The 24,750-nt window shown below is 42.1% G+C and overlaps 1 protein-coding gene across 2 annotated transcripts in view; it reads left to right on the top strand.

Annotated features, from left to right (window-relative positions):
- faxcb (failed axon connections homolog, metaxin like GST domain containing b) overlaps nt 1-20,324 on the top strand; it is a 33,042-nt gene extending 12,718 nt beyond the window's left edge. For both annotated transcript variants that reach the window (XM_028580854.1, XM_028580853.1), the window contains 5 exons: nt 947-1,082; nt 2,600-2,796; nt 8,895-9,112; nt 15,786-15,902; nt 16,660-20,324. In XM_028580854.1, coding sequence (XP_028436655.1) covers nt 947-1,082; nt 2,600-2,796; nt 8,895-9,112; nt 15,786-15,902; nt 16,660-16,970 — 979 coding nt within the window. In that variant the 3' untranslated portion in view covers nt 16,971-20,324. The remainder of the gene's footprint in view (nt 1-946; nt 1,083-2,599; nt 2,797-8,894; nt 9,113-15,785; nt 15,903-16,659) is intronic.
- The last annotated feature ends 4,426 nt before the right edge of the window (nt 20,325-24,750 follow it).

Below are 24,750 nucleotides of genomic sequence, written 5' to 3'. Positions count from 1 at the left end.
GCTTTTTGGCGTTTTCCCTTTCCTTTATTGTGTTATATATCTTTTTTGTGAATGTAATAGGCTTCCAAAGTGAAAAAGCCCAAAGTCCCCCCCAAAAGGACTTACCATCTCCAACAGAAAACACTGTTCCCAAACTGCTCCAAACAGCTCTATTATAGTCCAGCCTTTACTTCAGAGACAAACATGGTCACTTTGGAACACATGTTATAATGCTCGCCTAGCTGCTAGCATGGCACGCCCTCATACTCTGCTTCTGACTGGCTAGTAGTCCTTACCTGGGTACTGTCAGGACACGCCCTCATACTCTGCTTCTGACTGGCTAGTAGTCCTTACCTAGGTATGGTCAGGGCACGCCCTCATACTCTGCTTCTGACTGGCTAGTAGTCCTTACCTAGGTACTGTCAGGACACGCTCACATTTCTGCTTCTGACTGGCTAGTAGTCGTTACCTAGCTACTGAGCATGTGCGACTCCCAACAAAGATGGAACAGAAGTGAGATGCTCTGTAGCTAAAACAGAGAGCTCAACACACAGGGTGAAAAGAGGAGCTGCAGCAATGTGCATTAAACAAAAATATGGTGTTTTCTGAAAATGAAACCATGTAAACCTATTCTGATATAACCTCTAAATACAATTATGAACCTGAAAATGAGCAGAATATGAGCACTTTAAGTGCTTTTGCCTTCTGCTTATTGTCAATCAAATAATTCCTCAAAAGAAAAAATTATTTTCACAGCAAGGTCATTTTATTTAAGGTGGGTTTGAGGACAGCAGATAAAATAAAGTTGTCAATTTAAATATACCAGTATATGTAAAACTAACAAACAAATGTATTCAGTTATCTTATACAATAGGAATTTTCAAACTGAGCTGGGAACATTTGACTTAAATAGATCAGTCCGAGCAACACTGTTTATGTACTAAAGATGTTTTCTTCATCTGTGTAGGAAGGAGCAGGAGTTGGACTCTAAAGACGCCATCATCCTGCATCAGTTCTCCAGGCCAAAGAACGGCGTGCCCAGCCTCTCACCCTTCTGCCTCAAAATCGAGACGTACCTGCGCATGGTGGACCTGCCCTACCAGGTGATACTCTGCACACCGTCTCAGAGTTTATTATACACAGAGTACTCTTGCATTGCCAGACCTTCCTCCACGGCGCTGCGGAGGAGGCTCCGGCTAGTCCACACAGCATTCTAGGATAGGAGAAAAACGTGCTCTGGTTTATTGGCATTTCTTTAAACCAATCACAATCGTCTTGGGCTCCAGACTCAATGACGGTGTCTCTGCTAAATAGTCTCAGGATGGAACTTATTTTGGTGGAACATGTGTACGTTCAAAAGTAGTTTTAGTTGTGCAACAGAAAACTCCGATTGGACAGATAGTCTAGCTAGCTGTCTGGATTTACCCTGCAGAGATCTGAGGAGCAGTTAACCATAGTCCTCACAAATCCACCGGAGGTTAGAACGCCAACACAGAGACAGAGGATGGGGATGGACGTCCGGATGAAAAAAAAGGGAAGACTGGTGGAATATAGACTACACACAGAGCTACAGGAGAGGAGTCTGATGTGCTCCTTACTGTGGTGTTTCTGCACCACACTTCCCAGAGATCACCAGGCAGTCATATAGCATTCAGTGTATTCTTTCTGTTCTTGAAGCTTGTGTTTCTGGTAGTCTGTAATGTCGCCTCCTCAGCCTTGACTGCTCATGCTTACCCAGTTCTTCCAATGTTTATACAAAGCAAAACTGCTGTGGCTTCCAGAAATGTAACACACATTTCTGGGTTTGGTGTTTTACCAAAATGCATATCCCATGAAGATGTCATCATGCTCTTAATGACAGTTGGGCTAATTCATAGCCCAACTTAATAATTCGTAACATGTTCGTTGACTATTTGTTCCTAAACTATTTGGTTTTCGACTGCCTGGAAAGAAGCCATTTCTACTTGTGATCTTTCATCACTGGTTGCATGGGGTTTTACTTCTCAAACGGATTTATCTGAATACTTTTTAGTGGCCTGAACAGAAATGATTGAGTAATCCACTAGAGTAAGCAAAATTACAAAAAATAAACACATAATTCTGTGTAGCAAAATTGTTTTCTGTTGCTTTACTATCTTGTCAAAAGGATTCCAGTCATTGTGTATTGCTCTTTCACAAAGTTGGATGACCTTGGTTTAAATATCTGTGCAGCAGAGACCAAGCTTTCTTAACTTTAAGTTCTGTGTATGGGTTAAGCTCCATAAACAATGGATCCTACAATTCCCATAACACAACTCAATAGCATCTAACAGTAGAGCTTTCCTGTCTTTTAAACTCTGAACCTCCAGAGTCAGAGAAGGTATAATACAACTGTTGTCACGGGTTGAGTAGTATTCCTCATGATCAGTAAATTGGACTCAGTTTAAAATCATTGGCGTGACCTTTAAAAGGATCCCAAACCACAGGTTGGGAACCACTGCAATACACCATTTTAAAAGTCAGTAACAGGAAAACATTGCATAACAAATTGTCCTGTCAATCTACAAAAACATGCTCAGTTTGCCGAGAAACTGTATGTAGAATTCTACAAGTTCTCAAATGAAGGTGTTTCCTTCTGCAGAACTACTTTGATGGGAAGCTGTCGCCGCAGGGGAAGATGCCCTGGATCGAGTACAACCACGAGCAGGCTTCGGGGTCAGAGTTCATCGTAGACTTCCTGGAAGAGAAGCTGGGTGTCAACCTCAACAATAACCTCACGCCGCAAGAAAGAGCCGTGTCCAGAGCAGTCACCAAAATGGTCGAGGAACACCTGTACTGGTAGGGGACTCCTACGTGTACAGAGTACGGAGTGTTGGACTAGTTACAGCTAGGTATTTAGAAACCGGTTAGAAACTAGGATTCCACCTGCTGCAACCTTGTTTCAGTCTCCAGCGAATTTAATGGAGAAGTCTTATTAAGTAACTTTTAGCAGATTTTAGAGAATAGTGACTTTTCCCAAATTTTATGTACTTGAAGGCTAAAATTACTTATTTGCAGACTCAAATGTGTACATTTATATGTACAGTATTGTTACAGCCTCCATTTAAAGAATCAAACCAAGGCTCAAAAGGGATTGGAAGATGCAACCTATAAACAAGGATGCCAGACACAAGGTTAACAATTAACCAACAAGCTTTTATTAAATAATGCAAAAATATTCCCAAAAGTACCACACAAAGAGAAAGAAAAAGGGACTGGAGATCCCGGCCAAAAAGAACAAAAGATAGGAAGACGCTGGACCAACCACGCTATGGGCCGTCGCTCTCCGCGTCTCCCCCTAAATTACCTAAAAATGGTAAAACTAATTCTAGAACAAACAAAAGAGACGAATAACTGAACTCTCAGTAACCTCCAGCCCAAACTAACACAAGAAACTAAAATAACAAAACTCCAGCACCTAAGTGTATATGGAGGTTGGGAAACACAAACCTCCTTGTGGAGGAAAAAGGTGATAGTGTGCTGCTGGTGTCCTCTCCACGTACCTCTGTCCCTTCACTCTCTGCCTTCTTATCACCTCCCCCACTCTACCTGAACACTGATTACACTCAGGTGTGCAACAGGCAGAGGGAGGAGGGCAGAATGAGGGACAGAGAGAGAGAGAGAGAGACAGAGGGAGAAAACAAGACACACATCAGAGGCACATGTAACAAGTATATATTTATATTTAAATACATATTTTAACAGCTAAGCTCAATGTTTAGTCTCTCATTGGATTGGATTTACCCTGCAGAGATCTGAGGAGCAGTTAACCATAGTCCTCAGAAATCCACCAGCGTTTAAAATGCCAACACAAAGGAAGTGGATGGTTTGGGATATCAGGTCGAAATGAGGGACATCACCGGAGCAATCCCGGAAGTGGAACATCGTCCATATATACCACTCAATATTACGATGTCATTGAAAAACAACAATGTCAGATTGATTTAAACAGCTAAAAAAATATATTTTGGGATCTTTTAACTTTTAAGCATTATTTATACAGCCTTTCAGCCCAGGCTGACTCTATCCTCACCATCAGTATAGTGTTTTCAGCCTTCCTAACTGTGGTGAGTCACTCCAGTACCTCTGGGTGAGTAACATGCTGCTAGGAAATCGTTCACCACTCCTGACACGGCCACAAGGGCTCCGAGTGTTTTCCATTACCTACAAGCTCCATCCATGTTTCACTATACAGACACACACACACACACACACACACACACACACACACACACACACACACACACACACACACACATCATTTGAGCCAGATCTCAGACTGCTGTATTCCAATGCAATTAGGCCACTCAAAGGCCTGCTTGAAGCTGCACACACACACACACACACACACACACACACACACACACACACACACACACACACACACACACACACACACACACACACACACTGATCTCACACTGTTTGATCCAGTGGGTTGTGTGCCCACACCCATATTAACTGGGGGGTCTGGGGTTTCCCCAGGAAACTTTGACCATCAAAACTTAATTTCCTTCATTCTGATACATCTTTGAAAACATCTTTATTTATCTCAAGGAAGACACTAAACTCTCAGTAAACAGTAAAAACACAATTCAAAATATAAATTATAATGGAATATAATGATGTAAGGGGGCTTTCGCATTGGGCCCAGTTCGTTTGATTAATATGAACACACTTTTTTTTCCCCAAAGAGCAAGTTTTGCTGTAAAATTTAAAAATGTAGGAGTGACTTACATGAGGTAACTTCTGTACAATGATACTTGTAGCTAATTTGTACAATAAAACAATAGTGTTATGAATACTAAACATTATGAAGTATAATGTTTTCTATTTAGAAATACATTCTCTATAAATGAATAAATGCAGTAATGTTGAATATACATTAGTGGTGTGATGGACCACCCCTACGGTTCGGCACGCATGTGAACCGCAGATTAAGTGCAAAGCTTAAGCATCATAGTAGTAAATACCGTTTCACTGCCACTGTTACATAAACAGCAGCTTGTTCATATTGGAGTGATAATGAGGATGTGACATGTGTAACCTTACTGTTTAATATGTTTAGAAATGAAGAATTGGATAAAATACGAATGTGAGATTGCACCTTTTGTGTGTTGTAAAAAGGGAATTCCATACCATTTCTCCAAAGCTATAGAGGTCATGCATATAACCCACATCCTCCCTCTCTGTGTCACCTCCTTGCTCTCCTTTCTCTGCTCCTCCACCCACCCCGTGCCATGTTTAGACTCACATATTGACCTATTGATTGAATTATTTATGTCAGGGAAGGGCAATTTGTTGTCTTGGTTGCTCTTTAAAGGGCTACAGAGCAGCTGGCCAGCAGCAGCAACTGATGGGTAGTTCATACACTCACTGTATCCCACGAGCCCCTTCTGATTGATGCTGCTATGAAAATAAGATAACAGGAAGCTGAAGAACTAGCAGCTGGGGCAACTATGCTTTATGCTTTATTATGCTTTCATTTGTTAGAGATAAAAGTCAACAAAGACTACTGTTGGAAGAAGTTTTCAGCTCCTTTCTCAAGTAAAAGTACTAATGCCACACTGTAAAATACTTATGTTACAGTAAAAGTCCTGCATTGAAAATATCACTTAAGTAAAAGTATGTAAGTATCATCAGGAAAATGTACTCAAAGTATTAAAAGTAAAAGTATTCAATGCAGAAAAATATTTTTAATAAACTACATGTGTTTTGTGTGCAGTAATCTTAATGTGTAAAGTAACTAGTAACTAAAGCTGTCAGATGAATGTAGTGGAGTAAAAAGTCCAGTATTTCTCTCTGAAATGAGTAGAAGTAGAAAGTGGCATGAAAAGAAAAGACTCAAGTAAAGTACAAGTAGCTCAAATGTGTACTTAAGTACAGTACTTGAGTAATTGTACTTAGTTACATTCCACCACTGACAAACACAACTAGCCTTTCAAAGAGTGTTATATTTTCAACAATTCTCAATTCCCTGCACTAATCTAAGGTGTTTTACGTTAACAATGGATCAAATGACTTTGTGTAATGGGAATGGGTCACTAGTGACACATACACAGAGAATGATCACCTGGCTGCAGTTGTACTCAGCTCTACGCAGCTTTTTAGCCTCTCTCTAGCCCCCTGTATTGGTTTTATGACCCATAAACACTGCTCTCTCATCATCCTTGTTTCCAGCAGCAGCTGTTTTCAGTGAAAAAGCTTTGATAAATGCATTGTACAACAACCAGCCCAGCACCAACGGCAGACAGACAACATTAGCAACTATAGCTGGTGAACAGTGGAGAATTTAGACTCCAATTGAATGCTAATGTTGCTCTGTTTCTGCTGGATGTGTAAATACACAAATGTATAAGGGGATGTTATATCAGCTTGTTCCACTGCCCCAGTGGCTAAACCAATCAATAAAAGCAATTTTAAAATATAAAATACAACCAATTTGTGTTGGTCACAACCATAAGTGGGAAAAATCTTGCAGAAAGGACAAAAAACAGACTATGTCGTCAAGCATCGCCTGTGTACTGTACACCCTTAAATTGATTTGAAATTCTACTCTGCTAAACAGGGTCTTTCCAAATCTTGAAACAAAGGACAGTATATCCCCTTGGGACAACAGATAATGTAACAGGAAGTAATATATGGCTTCTGGATAGTCACTACTCCCAGACCTGATGTAGGTCAGATGCTTTAATTTAATTCCCATTGAGCAACTGGTCATCTTGAGTGATCCAGAACACTGCAGGTTGGAGACAGAGGCTCCTTTCCAGCTGTAGCACAGCTCAGACAGCAGAATTATGGAATGATGCTTCCAGGCTTTCAGATGAGCTGTGGGAGAGCCTTAGTCTTTATTTCCAACAAGGTGGTGTGAGAAAGTGCATGTGTGTAATGATAAATTAGCTTAATCTTGTTAGAGCGTACATGCACAAGCAGCTTGGCTGGAGCAGAGTCAACAATGACTGTACCAAATAGCAGGGACAGTTACTCTTATTATTATATTTAGTAATAAGATAAATGCAGGTAAAATCACTGTCTTCTATTGGTTTCCTTTATTACATTTGTAATGGTCACAAAGGAGGGTATGCAGATAAATAGAGGCAGAGTTAGAGAGGGATTGCACACAGGGTTTGTTTGCACACATAGACAGGATCTGTCTGTCTACTGCTGTGAGACAAATCTCTACTTGATGTCACCACGGCTCATGTAGCTACTCGGGTTTCCTTCTTTCTTTCTTTTTTAACACAAGCAAGACGGAATCTAAATGACTCAACAAAGAGGCCAAGCATTGCAGCAATAAGTGGGTGTTTTTGTCCAAGAGATTTTCAATCCAAATCTGTAATGGAATGTCTGGGGCGTGTGCACAGTCACCTTTTCTTCTCTAACTTATTTCTGGATGAAAGGCATCGACAGTCCCCAAGCATTTCCTCCGTTTGACAGTTTGACTGGCTGAATATATGATGTTGTCTCCCGGCGGCAAGTTGAGAACAGAATAGCTGATAAATGGGCAGTGGGATGGAAGTGGGTGGCGCACTTTTATTGATTAGGACAAGGTTAATTGTCAATAGACATAAAGTTTTGTTGGTAACAGGACACAGGGGCCGAACCTCTGATTAGAAAGCCTTATTGTTGACACCTCTATATACCCTACATGTTTGATTCATGACAAGCTCAGTCACTTCCTTTTTATTCAACTAGAATTGGTTATAAGGAATTGTGTGCTAGCATGAAAGATTGCTTTTGGTATCCTGAAATTATAGATTCTCACCGTAAGGGCTGGGTATCACCAATGATTTCCTGAATGGATTCGATTTCGATTCACCATGTCCTGATTCAATATCAATTAGGTTAGGGAAATGTCAGTTATACCAATGTAGCTTGGATATAAAAGAGATTCTCAGAGAACTTATGCTGTAAACTGTACAAGCAAGAAGCAACCCGCAAATATTTTGTATAATGCACCGGGTTAATGTTTACATTAAGAACTGACCCCCAAACAGTGTGTGGTGGGTTATACATCCATGGTGAAAAGGCATATATTAAAAGATTAATTTGGGGATTTTATTAATCAATATCTGATCACTCAAACAATTAATTATTTTAACCCAGCCCCATTAATAATATGTTATTAAAAAGTCAAGACTAAGCACACAGAATCTGCAACAAGGTAAACTATTGGCCATTAGCCCCCACCACAGTGGGACTCCAGTCTTTCATGACATGAATATTGAGGAACTGTGTTTTCTGCTGTTAAAATGTTGCCCCAAGCTGGTTCACATCTGTGTAGATGAAATGTTACTGTAGATGATGCTGTAAGATCCAGATGATTGGTGAGGCTGTTAGAAGGTGGAGCATCTTTGGTAGCAGGCATTTCCTTCAGCAGCATGATCCTGATACTGGTGAGATTGTGTGTACAGCATGCTGAGTGTGATAACCTTTTGTCAGTTTGGAAATAGACCGAACGTTCACGACCCTGCTGCTGTGTGAATGATGATCTTACCAGAAATGTGAATGTTGTTTAATAGGGAAGTTGCAGTTACATCTAGAGCTGCAAACATACATTGAGTAATTGATTAGTTGTCAACAGTTAAATTAATTGCCGACTATTTTGATTTTTTTCAAAATTCTCAGATTAATTGACAATGAAAATAATCCTTAGTTGCAGCCCACGTTACATCTTAGAAAGATCAAGAAGAAGAGCAAGAACCTCTTCCTTCTTAAGGAGACTGTACTCCTGACAAACTGCAAGTGTTACAGCGAATCATTCTGGGTTTAGAGATCTGTGATATAAGTAGTTTGGAGCCAGACCATTCCTGCTCTGACACAATCAGGTAACCAATGTAGCGTGTGTGTGGGTGTGTGTGTGCGTGGGTGTGTGTGGGTGGTGTGTGTTCTTACAGGACGATAGCCTACTGTCAGTGGGTGGACAACCTGGAGGAAACTCAGAAGCTTCTTGCGATGAGCGGTCCCCTGAGCGACACGCTGAAGTGGCTGCTGAGCCACCTGAACGGCAGCATGGTGCGCAGGGAGATGTACGGCCATGGCATCGGACGCTTCTCTAAGGAGGAGGTCTACGCTCTGATGGAGAAGGACATGAGGTCGCTGGCCACACTGTTGGGTAGGAAACGGGCTGTGTGTGTGTGTGTGTGTGTGTGTGTGTGTGTGTGTGTGTGTGTGTGTGTGTGTGTGTGTGTGTGTATATGTGCATCAGCATTCCTAATGCTTCGTCTCCAAACCTTTTCCATTAAAATGTACTCCATTAGGAGCCACTTATTATTATTGTTATGTTATACAATCTGATAACAGAATTACCAGATGTTTTATTTGGGATAATAGAATTACATGCATTTATTACTACAGTAATAGTAGGATGAGTTCTGTTCTGTTTATAAAAGCACTTTATAGACTTAAATGTATTCAAATACTCAGTTGGGTGGATAAGTGTTGATAAATTTGGCAACTTTTCCAAAACAGTTGCTATGTTTTCCCAGGAAATCAGAAGTAAAAACCAATGACAGCCAAAAGAAAACAATGAGTCCAGCACAGGAAGTATTGTCATGTTGATGACAATGACATCTGTATCAATCTAATTTGTTACAGCATTGCTAGGCGATAATGACAAAAGTGAAAATTGTTGGGTGGCTCTGGCAGTCTAATGTGGCCTAATGAAGCTATAGACCCAAATTATATAGACACAAATTATTTCAGAATACATATGCACAGTGACATGTCTTAAAATGCATGTTTAATAATATCAATAAATAATTAACATACATGTCCTGGAATTAAGAAGCCTGTAAATGTATTTTATTTCCTCCACATATCTGTCATCGCCTCTGTGTTTGTTCTTAGCGAGGTATAGTAGAGATGAAACAGGGAAAGTTCGGACGGCTTCCGGTGAGCAACATGCTGGAGTAGTCTAGTTTTTCCACGCTCCCACCCTATTCATATTTAACTTTCTCTATAGTTCAGCCAAAGCGCTACAACTAGCCATTCATATCTAACTATATTCGGCAGCACTTTGCCACGTCGAAAGGATGTCCAACAGGTCGAAGAAAGAGGAGCAAAAGAAGGATGACTCGCTGTTGAGCGCCATGGTATCCGTGCAAACGGCTATGCTAGCAGAGCACAAGACTTCGCTCCTGGCTGAATTACTGTACTGGATGAGCAACGACTGCACCTCACTACCCGTCTGGGTACCTTCCACTGCAGTCGGTCCTCTGCTCTCAACTCCCTCTGCCTTTAACATCTGTGGGCGCATGCCTGATTGTAACCCTCTCGCTCAAGATCTGGAGTCAAGTTGGAAAAACTTTGGCTTACAGGGCCCTTCCGTCTTGACCCCACTGCTTAAAAACCATGTCTTTACACCTTCAAGTTCAGACCTGGCATTTAGGGCCTGGCACAGTAATGGTGCTGTCAGTGTCAAAGACCTATACAATGGCATATTTGTGTCCTTCACAGAGCTCTCTTCCCTTTATGGTTTGCCAAAGTCACACCTCTTTTGCTTTTTCTAGATTAGGGACTTTGTCAAGAAGACACTCCCCCACTTTCCAAACCGCCCCCCCAAAACCCTGACTGATTCCCTTCTGGCGATAGACCCGAACCGAAAGAAATGCATTTCTGTTTTGTACGATTCATTATGCTCAGCCTCCGCAAACCCTCGTACTTTGACAAAAGCTGCATAGAAGAGCGATCTGAACATATTACGGACCAACAATGGGACCTTGCTCTGGCTATGGTTCACCATATGTGCTCACCAATGCAAGGTCCTTCATAAAGTCCACTACACAAACACAAAATTGTCTAAAATATACTCCACTGTCCGGGACGCCTGTAACAGGTGTAACCAGTCTCCTGCCAACCATACTCATATGTTCTGGTCTTTTTGGATGAGCAGAGCTTATGATCACATTATCCCCCCTAACCCTTTGTCAACCATTTTTGTCATTTCCTCTGACGCTGACCTCCCTGTTGCACTGAGGCGGGCCTTAGCGTTAACATGATAATCCTGATCCTGCTCAACTGGAGGCTCTCCCGCCCCCCTACACACGACTGTTGGAATAAAGAGGCTCGACAATTTGAAGCTTGGGAAGCTTACCGGGGATTTCCACCAAATGCAGAACGTCTGCGGACCGGCTCCACTGCGTGTCGGCTCCGTGCTCCGCCGTCCATCAGTACCCACCAGGTCCGGATTGGTTGTGGCACGGCTGCGGCCATGATAGGCTGCTGTAGTCATGAGGACCCACGAGATCTCGCAAATTCACGTAGAATAGAACCACAAAACCAACAACAGTTAGTTTCCATCCAGAGGACTAGAGGGGAAACAGCTCTGTGCTGTGTTTTCAAGGTGTAGTGCAGGGAAATATAATCCGCCGAGAGCAGGCTGTATTTTATTTTGAAAATTAACCAGATGTTTTAATTTGTTTCTGTGCTCGACTTCCTGTCCCGCACTATCTGCCGTGTGCTGAATTGCTGCGGAGCTCTCCGGCGTCCGGCAACAATAGAAGCTCTGTGTATCTGCTCCGGAGGGCTGTGGACCACCAAAGCTGGGACGGAGTCGGAACCCAGCCGTTCTGCAGTCAGTGGAAACACACCCACTGACTTTAATGGAAACTTATTGACTCCGTCGCCGTTCCGGAGCAGATCCGCAGACGTTCCGCAGCCGGTGGAAATTGGGGGTTACGCCGCCTTCCCACTGGCAGTTGAAATCAGCTCCAATACGGCTTCGAAACGATCAGAAGTCATTCATTTCCTCTGGAGATTCGCAGACCACATGTGAATGGGTCCGAACCAGGTCCGAATGGGTGCGGTGTGAAAATAATCGTGTCAGTTGGTCATCCGGATGCGTTCAAAAAATGTAACTCATCAGTCGTTCTAGTCTCTCTGGCATTTTTCGCTTCTGAAGATTTTCAAAGGTGTAGTTAGACATCCACTGGGGGCGTATTGCGTATTACGGAGCTGATTTCAAGTGCCAGTGGGAAGGCGGCATTAGATCTTCAGTGAAAGGCTCTATGTCGACATTCCTAGAGACATGGAACCATTTCCTAGAACTCATTGACTCCCTAAGCTTATCTCTTGACTTGGAGGACTGGGCTCCTTCTAGACTGCTCCACTCGATGTCAGCTTTTTTTTAACCTTTTGGATGTTGTATGTCCTTACTGGTGTGTATTTGTCTTAGGGATGCACCTTCCTGTTAATGAATTTTTGTGAACAGTGGGGGTTTCGTTATCTATGACTGTCCCTTCAATCCTAGCTATGTGTAGCTAGCTACAAATCACGGATAGTTAGCTTCATTTTTGGCGTAATTCCCGTATCCCAATCGTTTGTTTAAATAACTCAACACATTATAATTACACACATTAAAAGATTAACTGGAACCTGTGGTAAGAGATTGCTGGCGTAACAAGCTTGCTGACCGCGCTCTCACTCACACACACCGGGCATTTAGCTAGCAGGAAGAGGGGAGCTGCAGGCCCTGGAGCTCTGTCAGAGCACCAGCGTTTAGTAGTCCATTATCCTAAAACCGGTGACTTTGAGCGGGTATGGAGTGCTGTGGGCTGCCAGTCGTGACGGAGCTCCAAGTACCTCATAGCAGGCCGGGGTGTGTGAAGGAAGGCAGGCTGGGAGGTGAGGCAGCAACACAGGCAGCACCGGCAGCTGAACTCCGACACGCAGTCGAATAAAATTTGCAATTAGCCATCCATTTCCGTAAAACGGCCCATATTTGAGCCTTACGTAGTTGATTTCTCGCATAAAAAAGTTTCAGAAGTGAATTTTGTAATGGAATAGCAGAGATCTGCGTGACCTAGCTAGATTCAGAAGACTACCTGATCTCAGGTCAGTTGTGTAGCCTATGTAAATGTTGGGGCGTGACCGTTCTCTTAATACACCCATGGGCTGACAAAGGTTCCGGTTTTTGGGAGGTTGACGTCAACTTCCAGCTTTGTTGGGATTCGCCCGTTTTCAGCAGCAGTTTCAAAATATGAGATTTTCATAGTAAAGGGGTGTCAGTGGGACTTTGAGCTTCTATGTATGTCCTATTTACCCACCGAACTGTCGTTATTCAACTATGACAGGGTAAAATCGGTTTTGCATTCTATCACCCCTTTAAGCCTATGTGAAGAAGAAAAACACAGATGACATTTCAAAATATATGAAATGTTGTTATTGTTGCATTGTGCATTTTAAAGTGGGTATATGGAAATCCTGGAGCTTTCTTAGTGGGTATACAGCGTATACCTGCTTATCACGTAGCTACACCACTGAAGTACGTCCGCAGCCTCTAAAATAGTTAAATGTAAGAACTTAATGTTGAATTCACACGCTCTTTTCACATTGTAGGAAAGCACATCGCTGTCGCCGGATGAGTGACATATTTGTTAGGCAATTTTTCTTTAACCAGTGTATGATGAAGGCATGTTGGGTGGGTGAAATTAGAAAGCTAACGTTAGCTAACGAGAGGCAGCCGGCCATTCGGCTCCTCCGCTTCCACTGTAGAGAGAACAGCTGACAGCCGGAGAGAGACACAGTGTTTGGTCAACACCAGTTTTTAGCTGTGACTGTCATTCCTTTGCCGTACCTGAGTTTGTTGCATTTTGGCTGCTGTCTATGGATTCCTTCATGCGCGGCTCGTATTCTTTTGGATGTTTCATGCGCAGGTGTTTTGGCAGCGCCGATATTGTGCGTTGTTTGGGGTCCTGGGGCAGGACAGGTCGGCATTGCAGGTTGGGTGTGTGGCTCGGCTTGGGTCGCCTTCATTTGGCTGAGGGTGCTGCTTTTTCTGCTCGCAAGTTCCATTTTCACTTTCTCACAGCCTACTGCATTGAACAGTCCATCTACGTAAACACCTTCCCGTAATCAACGGCGCCGTCATTACGTCAACCAGCGTAGCGCGCGTAGTGCAACCGTAGGGTTCAGTTCGGTGGAAAAAAATTCAAAGGTTCGGCAGAAACCCAACCCTGTCAAAAAGCCCAATATTCAGCCCAACCCGAATCCTGGATTCGGTGCATCCCTAATTTGTCTGTGTGCATGGGTCTGTGTTGTTTGTCCCTGTCTGGTTTGGACCTGATCTGGATTGGTTTGCGGGTGGGTAAGGGACTTGAGGGGAATTGACATACTGTCTCAACTATGCTTCGTTCACCATGGCCTCCGCTGTATATAATTTATTGTGAAATTTAAATAACTTTTTATTTTAGAAAAAAACAAAACAGATCTCAGCCACAGGGATACAATATCTGTGTGCAGATGGGAGCAAAGAGTCCGATGCTGGAATGAAAAGTGATTTGCATCGATCTGTTTGTGCCATTTCAACTAACGACCACTTGTTGTAAAACGGAAAGTTATTCCCAGAGTGAGAGCATCAGTACACTCAGCTTCTCTTTTAATGCTTTCCAGACTTAAGTACCAGAAGTGTGAATATAAAATGTGTTGTTGCTGCTCAAAGTGCAGGTCTTTCAGCTTCAAAATGAAATCAGTTTATTTTAAGAGTTTTCTCTGAAGCGAAGGAGAAGAGCATTTTTATTTTATTTTATTTAACCTTTATTTATCTAGGTAAGTTGATTGAGAACGAATTCTCATTGGCAACAACGACTTGTCACATTGACACAGTTCCACATTCATACCTGGAAGCTGCCCAGTACAACCACAGTCTGATCTGCTGGCCACTGGAGTGGTTGGGGTTGAGGGCCTTGCTCAAGGGCACCTCAGTGGTGGTGATGAGGGAGGCTGCTCTTTCACTTTCCCCACCCAGATTTTATCCTGCCGGTCTGGGGATTGAACCAACGACCTGCCAGTCACAAGCTTCCCAGTCACTTTTTTAACCAAATGTCCAAATGCACTTGATTTAGTCGTCATATCTAAGGCCAGTAGGCCACAGATACTTAATAATATCAACTATTTGTACTTGGCCTTACTGTAGTGTTTTCTGTTTCATTAACATTGCTTACACATTTTTAGCAGCTCAAATCATTTGAAAAAAATGTAAATTATGTTATAGTATATATTAAAATCCACATGTGTGTTTAGGAGGTAAGTAAACTACCGATAATCAATAGGTTGACTGCACTGTACACCTCTCCAACTAACCTAAGTGTGTTTTAACACCTTGTGCCATAGTGCATGAAAACTAGTAAGCATGCTAGCAGAGTGTTTTAATGGATACAGTATATAGTTAGCTAAGTAAGAATAAACAGTTCAAATACATAGCATTAACAGTTGAAATTATGACATAAAAGTAATACATAAACAGTTGAAATAGTTAGCTAAAGGTAATGGATAAACGGAATGGAAGAAAGCCTTTTCTGCAAGAAATCTTCCTAGGTTTAGGCAATATAAAGATAGTGGTTTGGGTTCAAAACCCTTCCTGGCAGAAAGTCCTGAAGGCTACCTTCTCTTGTGTTCTGGATTAACAGTTGAAACAGTTAGCTAAAAGTCATGAAAGATCCAGTTTCTGCTAGTCGAAGTGGTGGTAGTAGTAGGACATTAAATTGTATGAAGAAATATTATAACAATATCCACTTTCTGTTGTGTTACTCAACCTCCAGTGGAGGTCCTCTACTTTAAAATCAATGGAATGAAAGGGTAGGCTACTTGAGTTCATCTGAGAGGGCTTTGGTAGCCTACTTCCCACATAAAACATTGGGAACAAATTAATAAAGGTTTTTATCGCCAATTAACCACCTTTATCTTGTTTATTTCCATATTATTTCAAATTTAAAACAATACTTTAAAAGAGTAAAAAAAATAATCTCTGCATCAAAACTTCAAATTGCTGTTTATTCTCTGTCCTGTAGGAGATAAGAAGTACTTCATGGGCTCTAAGATGTCGACATTAGATGCCACAGTGTTTGGGCATTTAGCCCAGGCTATGTGGACTCTGCCCGGGTCACGGCTGGAGCAACTCATCAAAGGTCAGTGGGCCTGTGAAGTACTCAGACATAAGTGGAACAGTATATTACACATATGAACTAAATGAATGAATTAATAGATACTGTCTCTTCAGGTTGAGCTTTCTTATTACCCTCTTTTGCAGTATTTAAGCATAATTAACATCATCATTTACAGTTTTCCTTGCTTCTTTGTCATAGATGTATTTGTCTGTTCCAGCCACTAGATGGCAGTGATATTCTACTTCAATGCAGTGCTGCTGACACAGGCTTCGATTGTTGCTTTCAAATCTTGCAGAGAGTGGGGAACACTTGGGTCTCTTGTCTTTAAGAGATCAGAATCAGAGCTTGTAATGTCACTGATTAAGGTTTTCTGTTGTTGTTTTGAGACATTGTTTATGATGAGAGGGCTCATATTGAAAAGATAACACAAAATATGCCTCATAAAGTGTCCTAGATCGTGGCCGGGCTGGCTCAGTGGGTAGAGCAGGCGCACATGTACTGAGAGGTTTATACCTCGACGTAGAGGTCCAGGGTTCGAATCCGACCTGTGACGATTTCATGCATGTCTTCCCCCCCTTTCTCACCTAGCTGTCCTGTCAATTAAAGGCAGAAAAGCCCCAAAAAATCATCTTTAATAAATAAATAAAGTATCCTAGATGTATTGTCTTCCTCTGTATCAGACTCAGTGTCAGTAATCACCAGTGATCCCTCCTGCTGGTTTGAACTTTACCTGTAGAAGCTTGTTCATGTGAACCTGCTGTGTCTGATGTCTCTACAGGAGAGTTGATCAACCTGGCCATGTTCTGCGAGCGGATGCGAAGGAGGTTCTGGCCCGAGTGGTTTGTGGATGTGGAGGATCTTTATTATGATGGAGACAGTGAGAGTAGCGGCGGCGGCTCACCTACAGGCTTTGGCATCTTCTCCAGGACTGACACACTGGACGACAGCGACGCCAGCAGCCACTCGGCCGGACACACGCACACACACTCCCCGGACTCTGACCACTCGCTCTTTGACTCGGACGTGGGCACGGGATCTGAAAATGACATTCAGCTGAAGGAGGAGTTAATTCCGGACCTGGAGGTCTGACCTGAGAATGGTCGTGATTGACAGAAAGATTGAGACTGACAGGAGACGAGAACTGTGTCTGTTAGCTTGAAAAAAAAAAAAAAGGGGGGGAGTCTGGACAGATTTCCAGACAGCAGCTCTCACAGCTGAAAGAATATTCCAGCTCCTCGACCTCTAATACCCAAGATGATAAACCCTGCTGATGGACCGACTGGGTATTAATATGCAGAGCATACAAACTGAACCTCATAATACACATACTACTGTATGGTTCACCCCTCCTGTAACACCAGGACTGTCACAGTGGCAGTTTCTCTTTGCCTTATTTGTCTCGTCCTCAGATGCAGAAGCTGGTTTGATAGGTTAACACAAAGGAAACATCTCATCTCCTGAAAAGTGCGGCAGCGACAGAATAGTGGTCTAGACGAGGCAGGATGCACTTCACTTGCTATGAAACGATGCAACTAATCACCACTCTGCCATGTGTCTTAACGCACAAACCCATTGGAACAGGTGGAGATTGATCATGTGGCTGAAAGGAACAGCTGCTGTGTCTCGGCTGTAAAGCATTTGTGTGCTGGAAAAGAAACACAGATGACATTTAGTGCTAGTCCATGCTCTAGATTGATCCTTTATGCTACTGTATGCGAAAAGAACCTGTATCAAAACATAGGGCTGGGTACCAATACCAATACCAATACTTTTTAGGCACCGACTGAATTGCCTCCTTAGGATTGAGTAACGTCATTCAATACCAAATTCCAATACCGAAGGAGCAAATCTTATCAGTGTCAGTGAGCCAATATGCTTCTACCAACATGCTACTTGCGATTGGCTGTCTAACGTTACACATCGTAAAAGGTGAAGCTGAAAAATAAATACAAATATTTGTGCCATAATGTTGTAATTTATTTATGTTGAAATGGATTTTATAAAATTGGTATCGAAAAAAGTAACGTTGAGGAACCGGTATTGAAGTCACGGTAATGGTATCGGTACCTGAATCAAAAGTGTTTTGAACGACACCCAGCCCAAATCAACATCAAAACATGATGTATGTCTCCATCAGGCCACAACCCTAGATGCAATCCTATGTATAGTCCTATGGAATAGAGGCCAGAAGGAAAGAGGAGCAGATTTGTGCCTGTTTAATTTTCTGGTTATTATCCTTATTTCTCTCCATGTAGAAATGATTTGCTTTGTTATTGGGGACGTTCGAGCTTTCGATCATTGATGTCCACATCTCTTCAGATCTGTAATTTGTATATTTGACCACTAGATGTCAGCCTGATGCCTCCTTTATTCTGTAACATCCACCCTGAGGACACAGCAAATCGTTTCTCCTTCAGTCCTAATCTTTAATATTGCGGTTCCCATTCATAGGTAACCTGTCAGTCTGTGTGCAGGTGTAATGTGCGTACGTTTGTGTACTTACACACTGTGACTGAGCGCAGCAACAAATCAGCCTTAGTTCTTTAAGACTAGAGAAATGGGTGAAAATAGTCTGCAACAGTTTTTGTTGTGATATAATTTTTATCTGTGCCACTTTATTTTTCTTTCTATAGGATCTTATGTGTCAAATATATATTTTGTTAAACTTTGTTTTCTTATTGCTCCCAAAGAGAGATGTTATTTTGCACTAGTGGAAATTTATTTTCACATTATTTCAATGGGAGCATTCTGCTGTGGAGGTAGAGAACAGTGTAGGCCAAAGGAAAGGGAAACATAAATGTGTATATCAGTAGTAGCCTACAGGACGTTGAGTGTCCTGATAATGATTGTGCTGCGAGGGGACTGTGCTGCTTACTGTATGTCGTGTATGTGAATCTTACTGGGCGTGAATGTCATCAATGAAGCAGTTGATGAGGTCTTTGCAGAGACAGTCAGAATACCAAATAAACAGAACTGAACATCGCTAGTTCAAAAACATTTGGTATAAAATGGACCAAAATGTCTCGGGAAGTGTTCACTTTTGTCTGTCACGTCAAGCTTGGTGGAAGTGCTCGTAATGGCAATATGATTGCTGTATAAAGATTGTGGTGCATATAGAGTAGATGCGACTTAAGTTTAAGGGTCAGTACACTCAAATTACAAAAAACATTCTCACCAAAATCTCATGGTATTGAGCCATTCAGATAGTTTGGGTTTTATTTCTCCAGGTTTTGAGATATGTGTCTGTAAGATTTTGCGAATCCTGTCACTTTGGATTTCTTACATCCAATGAAAACTGTAATATCACGAAAGAATCCAGTTCAAGCAAATGATGACTAACACATAAATCATTGTGATTCCTTTCAACACTTGCAGCGTAATCCTAAACCACCATGTAAAATTGGCGTTCTGTTTATTCGTGGTAATGTTACCGTAACATAGTTTACAAGCCTTATCTTCATCCAGGATTTTCCAACTATGTTGTCAAACCCAAAATGCTTTTCCCCCTCATTCAAACGGTTGTTTGAATTTGGAATAAAAAGTGACTTGGTTTGTGGATACCTGTGGACTTTTACTTAAAACTGCTATAGTCAGTATTTGTATATTAACTAAGGATCAAATGACAACTTGTAATGTGAAAGGGGCCGTCACTTGTAATGATGAACCCACAGAGAATTATCACCTTACTCCGCAGATTCCCTAAGCTCTACAGAGCGTTTTAGCATCTTACTCCTTGTTTATGTTTTTACCATAGACTGTAAAAATAATGGACATGTGCATCAAAAAACAAAAAAGTTTTTAAAACCCATCGTACGCTACCTCCTCTGCACCAAACAGCAACAGACGAAGTTAGTGACTAGTTGATGACCATGAGCATTTAGCCACATAAGAGGGATATATTTCCCTCAGGAGTTGGTGGAGAGCACAAAGTAGAGGGAATATTGGACTTTTTTATCAGGTGGCCAGAAACACGACTGAGTGAATGCTAATGTTGCTCCGTGTCTGCTAGATGTAACTGCTTGCTAACAAGTTTTCCATGCCAACTTCAAGCCCAACACTATCTGCATGGCTACATACCACTTATGTTTTTTTTTGCAGTTTGGGTGAAGTGACCCTTTAAATGAGAAGCCTGGATAGATGCAATAGATGAGTTAGTGACAGAAGGCCAGAGTTTGATCCCGATACTTGGACTCCAGAGACAACCCTCTTCCATCATGTCGCCCTGTGGTTCGCATCCCGACCCGCCCTCGTCTGGATTGTGCGCTTTTTCTCAGTCGCCTCATCCAGTCTGGGCATCATGTAGAATTGGACTGCTTCAAACAAGCCATATTAAAACTAAATGTCTTGTTAATTAGAACCATGTCATAGCATTACTTCTGGGGTAATGTAAATATTGTATGTGTGACACAGTCTACCATACTGTATGTAGAGCTGACTGACTGATCAAACTACCTATGGATGTGCAGTCATAAACTGGAGCGACTACATGATTTCAATAAAGAATAGCTGTGACAATTTTAAACATGCCTCTATGAGTTGAATTTGCATCGTTATTATGTGTCTTGGGTTAATAAAAGGGTGTTGGTGTCATGATGCTGCTTTCTTGAGCTCTGCACTGTAGTTTAGTAATCATATAGCCACCAGATTGTGTTATATTGTCATAGCTCTGACTGTATTTTATGTGTGTGTGGTTGTGTGTTTTCAATCAGGCTAACAAGTCGCAATCATTCAGGTGCAGAGGGGGGCTGATTAAGAGTCTGCCAGCTGCTGGAGACGAGACGAGGACGAGAGAGGAGCAGGAACTGGAAGAGGAAAAGGTTCCCAGAAAACAATGAAGGGGGATAGGAGGAAGTTGAGCCAGGGCAAAGAGGCACAACAACACGTGGAAGTAACCAGGAGCAAGAGGAGAAGGAGGGACAAAGAGGAGTAGAGGAGCAGGTGGTGGAGAGGAGAGAAGGGGTGAAGAGGCCAGCACTGAGGAATGAAGGAATAGATGGAAGTCACTGGGGAGGAGGAAAGAGGAAAGAAGCATAAGGAGTTTTTGGAGGGGAGAGATGGAGGGTTTAGTTTAAGAGAAGGAGGTGGCAGAAGGGAAGGAAAAAGAAAGAAGTGGATGGGGAGGAGAAAAAGCAGACATTAAAAGTAGGAGTAGGAATCAGAGGAGAGGAGAGGAGGAGGCGGCTGGGCTAGGGGCCCGGGGAGGAGAAGCGAGGGCCACGGATCAGGAACCAGGCTCCCGGGGGACGGAGCAGGTGCAGGCTGCGAGCGAGGCCTTTGGGCCTGAAGGGGCTGCCAGAGCTTAAAACAATCTGCACTGCTCCTTTTTTAATTTGGCTCTCTGAACAGCCCACCCTCCACACTGACTGTCTCTCCCTCTCTCTATGCTTAACAGATCAGCGATCCACAAAGAGGGGTAAACACACACAGAGCAAAATTAAAATCTGAACTCCCCTGGCACGGCAAAACAAATTAGAGCAAACAAATTACAGAGAGTCAACACACAAACAGTGGAGCATCTGTGGCTCTCTGGACTACTGGAGCCGGTGGCTACCTCCCACACCACCATCACCGCCACCTATAGTACATGTTCACAATAAACTCTGTGTCAATCCTACACACTCTTAGCATATTCTCTTCAAATCACTGTGACTGTCTGTGCTAAAACAGGATGGATTTTTTTGCATGTTTAAAATCAGCTTCAGAAGGTTTATTAATAGGCTTGATGGTTGGTGGATGTATGCTTATGAGCATCTGTGTCATACAAAAATACATGTACAGTAGTGCAGTCTTGAATATCAATTAGACCTAAAGTGGGTTCTATTCTGTTCTGATTTTTTATTGTAACACACCTGCTTTCTCTGTTGTCTTGTAGTGGTGTCATTCATCTGTTCTAAAGCTATTGTTCAGTGGGGCTTTGAGCTAATTGCTAAAATGCAAACATTTTGACAGTGAAAATGCTAACATGCTGATTATAGCAGGTATACTGTTTACCATCTTCACCTCTTGAAATTTTGACCTGATGAATGGGCTGGATGAAATGTCAAGGACATCACTGAAGTGATTACAATTTAACCTGTGTTGGGCATAAATGGCTCTACCAAATTGCATGGCAATCAATCCAAAAGTTGTCAAGATATTTCAGTCTGAACAAAAGTAGTGGACCTACTGACCAACTGACAGGCCGACATCCCTAGAGACATGTAGCTAGCTTGTCTAAAAATATACTCTGACATCACTGCTATGCGGCCAAACGTTTGGACAATGAATTGGCTGTTTGCAATAGAGAGAAGTGTGCAGATGTTTTGGTCTTCATTCTTTACTGTTTTTTACTTCCAGCACCTTCTTGTTTTGCAGTTATCTGTAGTTTTTTTAAAGTAGAGCTCATACAGGGAAAATCAGTTGTCGAAGACGCACTAATACCAATTTGTTCACAAAGTTTAGTTGCAGTTGACAAGTAGCCTAACATGCAGCTTGTATTCTATATGTTCCAAGCCATTCTTGGGCCATATCCAAAAGGCATTGTGGGAAATGTTGGGACTTGTTAAAGGATGATTCTAGTTTGTTACAACTTGGATCTTATTTTTGTAGGTATGCATTTTCATTATTTATGTTAACATTGTACTCATCAAAATAAATTGCTAAGATCTGGGATCACAGTGACATCCAGAAACACAAGCATAGGTCGATCAGACAGGTTGCCTTCAACTAATTAACTACTTTATATTGGAGTGAGTGAGACTGAAAGTCAGTGCATTAAAAATGTCTCTAATATCTAAACCCTCACTGCACAACAACAACAACAACAACAACAACAACAACAACAACAACAGCAAGCACAGTAGGTCAAAGTTGACCAGAAAGTCAGTCTGTAAACTGTGATGGTTGTTTACAGGCTGTTTGGGTGATACTTACAGCTTTCATTTTCTCTAGCAAAATAAGTTTGGCTAACCTGGGGGTTTGACTGACTACTCGTGTTCTTACCCTGTCAAACTTATTTGTGGCAATGTTGCTGCATTCGCAGATCTCAACAATTAATGCTATCATAGCTGATATAAATGATGGCCAAACCTATAAAAATAAGGTCCAACTTGCAATGAAGTGAAATTATCCATTTTCAGGTGTTAGTGGAGCAACTAAAAAGGTAAATTATAACATAACACATGCATTGCACTGTACAAAACAACTACATAGTTTAATCCCCATCATGTAACATTTTGCAATTAAGAAAAAATGGATGAAAACAAATTATATAATTAGTATCTTAGAATCAGTATAAATTCATTACATTTTGTGTTTTACATGTATTTAATCTGTAACTGTGTGTGTGGTTGTGTGTGTGTGTGTGTGTGTGTGTATGTGTGTGTTCATGAGTGAGCTCAGTTGGTCTTGGCTGGCCCTCTCCCTTGGCCCCGTGGCCCCTCTGGCCCTCTGGCAGTGGCTGTGGCCTGTCCATCTGCCTCCTACTGTCTGGGTCTGGTGGGACAGGGGCCATGGAAGACCCCCCGCACCGCTTTCAAACCTCCCCCTCACCGAACACCCTCACCAGCCCCCAGGCCAGCTGCTCAGGCCCCAGAATGTGCACAGCGCTGCCAGGTGGGCCCCAGGACACGCAGTTGGACCCCTTCACATACACACATGTACACGGAGGAGCACACAAACACACACGGAGGAGCACACAAACACATATGCAATCACAATACCAACACATATGCTCGGTAAGCTTCTTTACAAATGGAAGCCATACAACACACACATGGTTACACAGGTCCACATGAAAAAACTTCCTCACACACACACACACACACACACACACACACACACACACACACACACACACACACACACACACTGTGCATGTGTGCCAACCCTTTAACATACAGCCTTTGCAGGCTCAGGTGTTTCCCAGAGCACCCTATAATGGTCTGGGTTCACATGGGTGCTACACCAACAGGTGGTGCTGTTTTCTTTACTAATTACAGCTTTATTTATTCATTGGCATGTTGAAGCTTCCAGATGACGTTGGCTGGCCTGCTCTTTCACGGGATAAAAGTCAATGTGTGTGTGTGTGTGTGTGTATGTGTGTGTTTCTGTGTGTGTCTTCCAGGAGGCTTTATTCTCTCCCATGGGACACAAGCCATCACCTGCCTTTTAGTACTCATAATTTACCTTCCAGTATTTTATGTGTGTAGTAGTTTGCTTTACTGAAACAAAATGAATTATGTTAGATGATATTGTGTCATATAACTGTCTGACAGAACCCCGTGTTGTGTACAATAATACTGTATCTTCCTGTTCTGAGGTCAAATACAAATACAGAGTTCCACAGGGATCAGTACTTGGACCACTTTTGTTCTTTTGTGCACATGCTGCCACTTGGTCACATCTTCACAAAATTGCAATATACATTTAATGGCTTTGTCGATGATACACAAATCTATATTCTTGTAACAACCAATGACCCATCCCAGCTTGAGAAAGCAGGGAACTGGTTGTCAGAAGTTTGTCACTGGATATGTAACAGCTTCCCACATTTGATTGTTCAGAAAACAGAATGAATGATTTAATGAATGTTGCCATAAATCTTGATGGCTGCATATTGTGTCAGAGCCTTACAGTCAATAATTTGAGAATAGTCTTTGTTCTCTCTCTTAATTTTGATTCACATATCAAGAATGTCACAAAATCTGCTTTGTTGTATTCACATAGTATAGCCAAGATGCATTCCAATGTACTTTTATAACATCCAGAGTTGATCATTGCAATGAGCTTTTCTCTGGCCTACCCATGATAGCAATAAGATGTCTTTGTTTAGTCCAATATGCAGCTGCTGTAGTTCTTACAAAACTGAGGCACTCTGACACCTGTCCGG

Source organism: Perca flavescens, chromosome 6, assembly GCF_004354835.1.
Source record: "Perca flavescens isolate YP-PL-M2 chromosome 6, PFLA_1.0, whole genome shotgun sequence".
Lineage (NCBI taxonomy): Eukaryota > Metazoa > Chordata > Actinopteri > Perciformes > Percidae > Perca > Perca flavescens.
The sequence above is the reverse complement of the archived record's forward strand: the minus strand, read 5'-3'. Positions and strand labels throughout refer to the sequence as shown.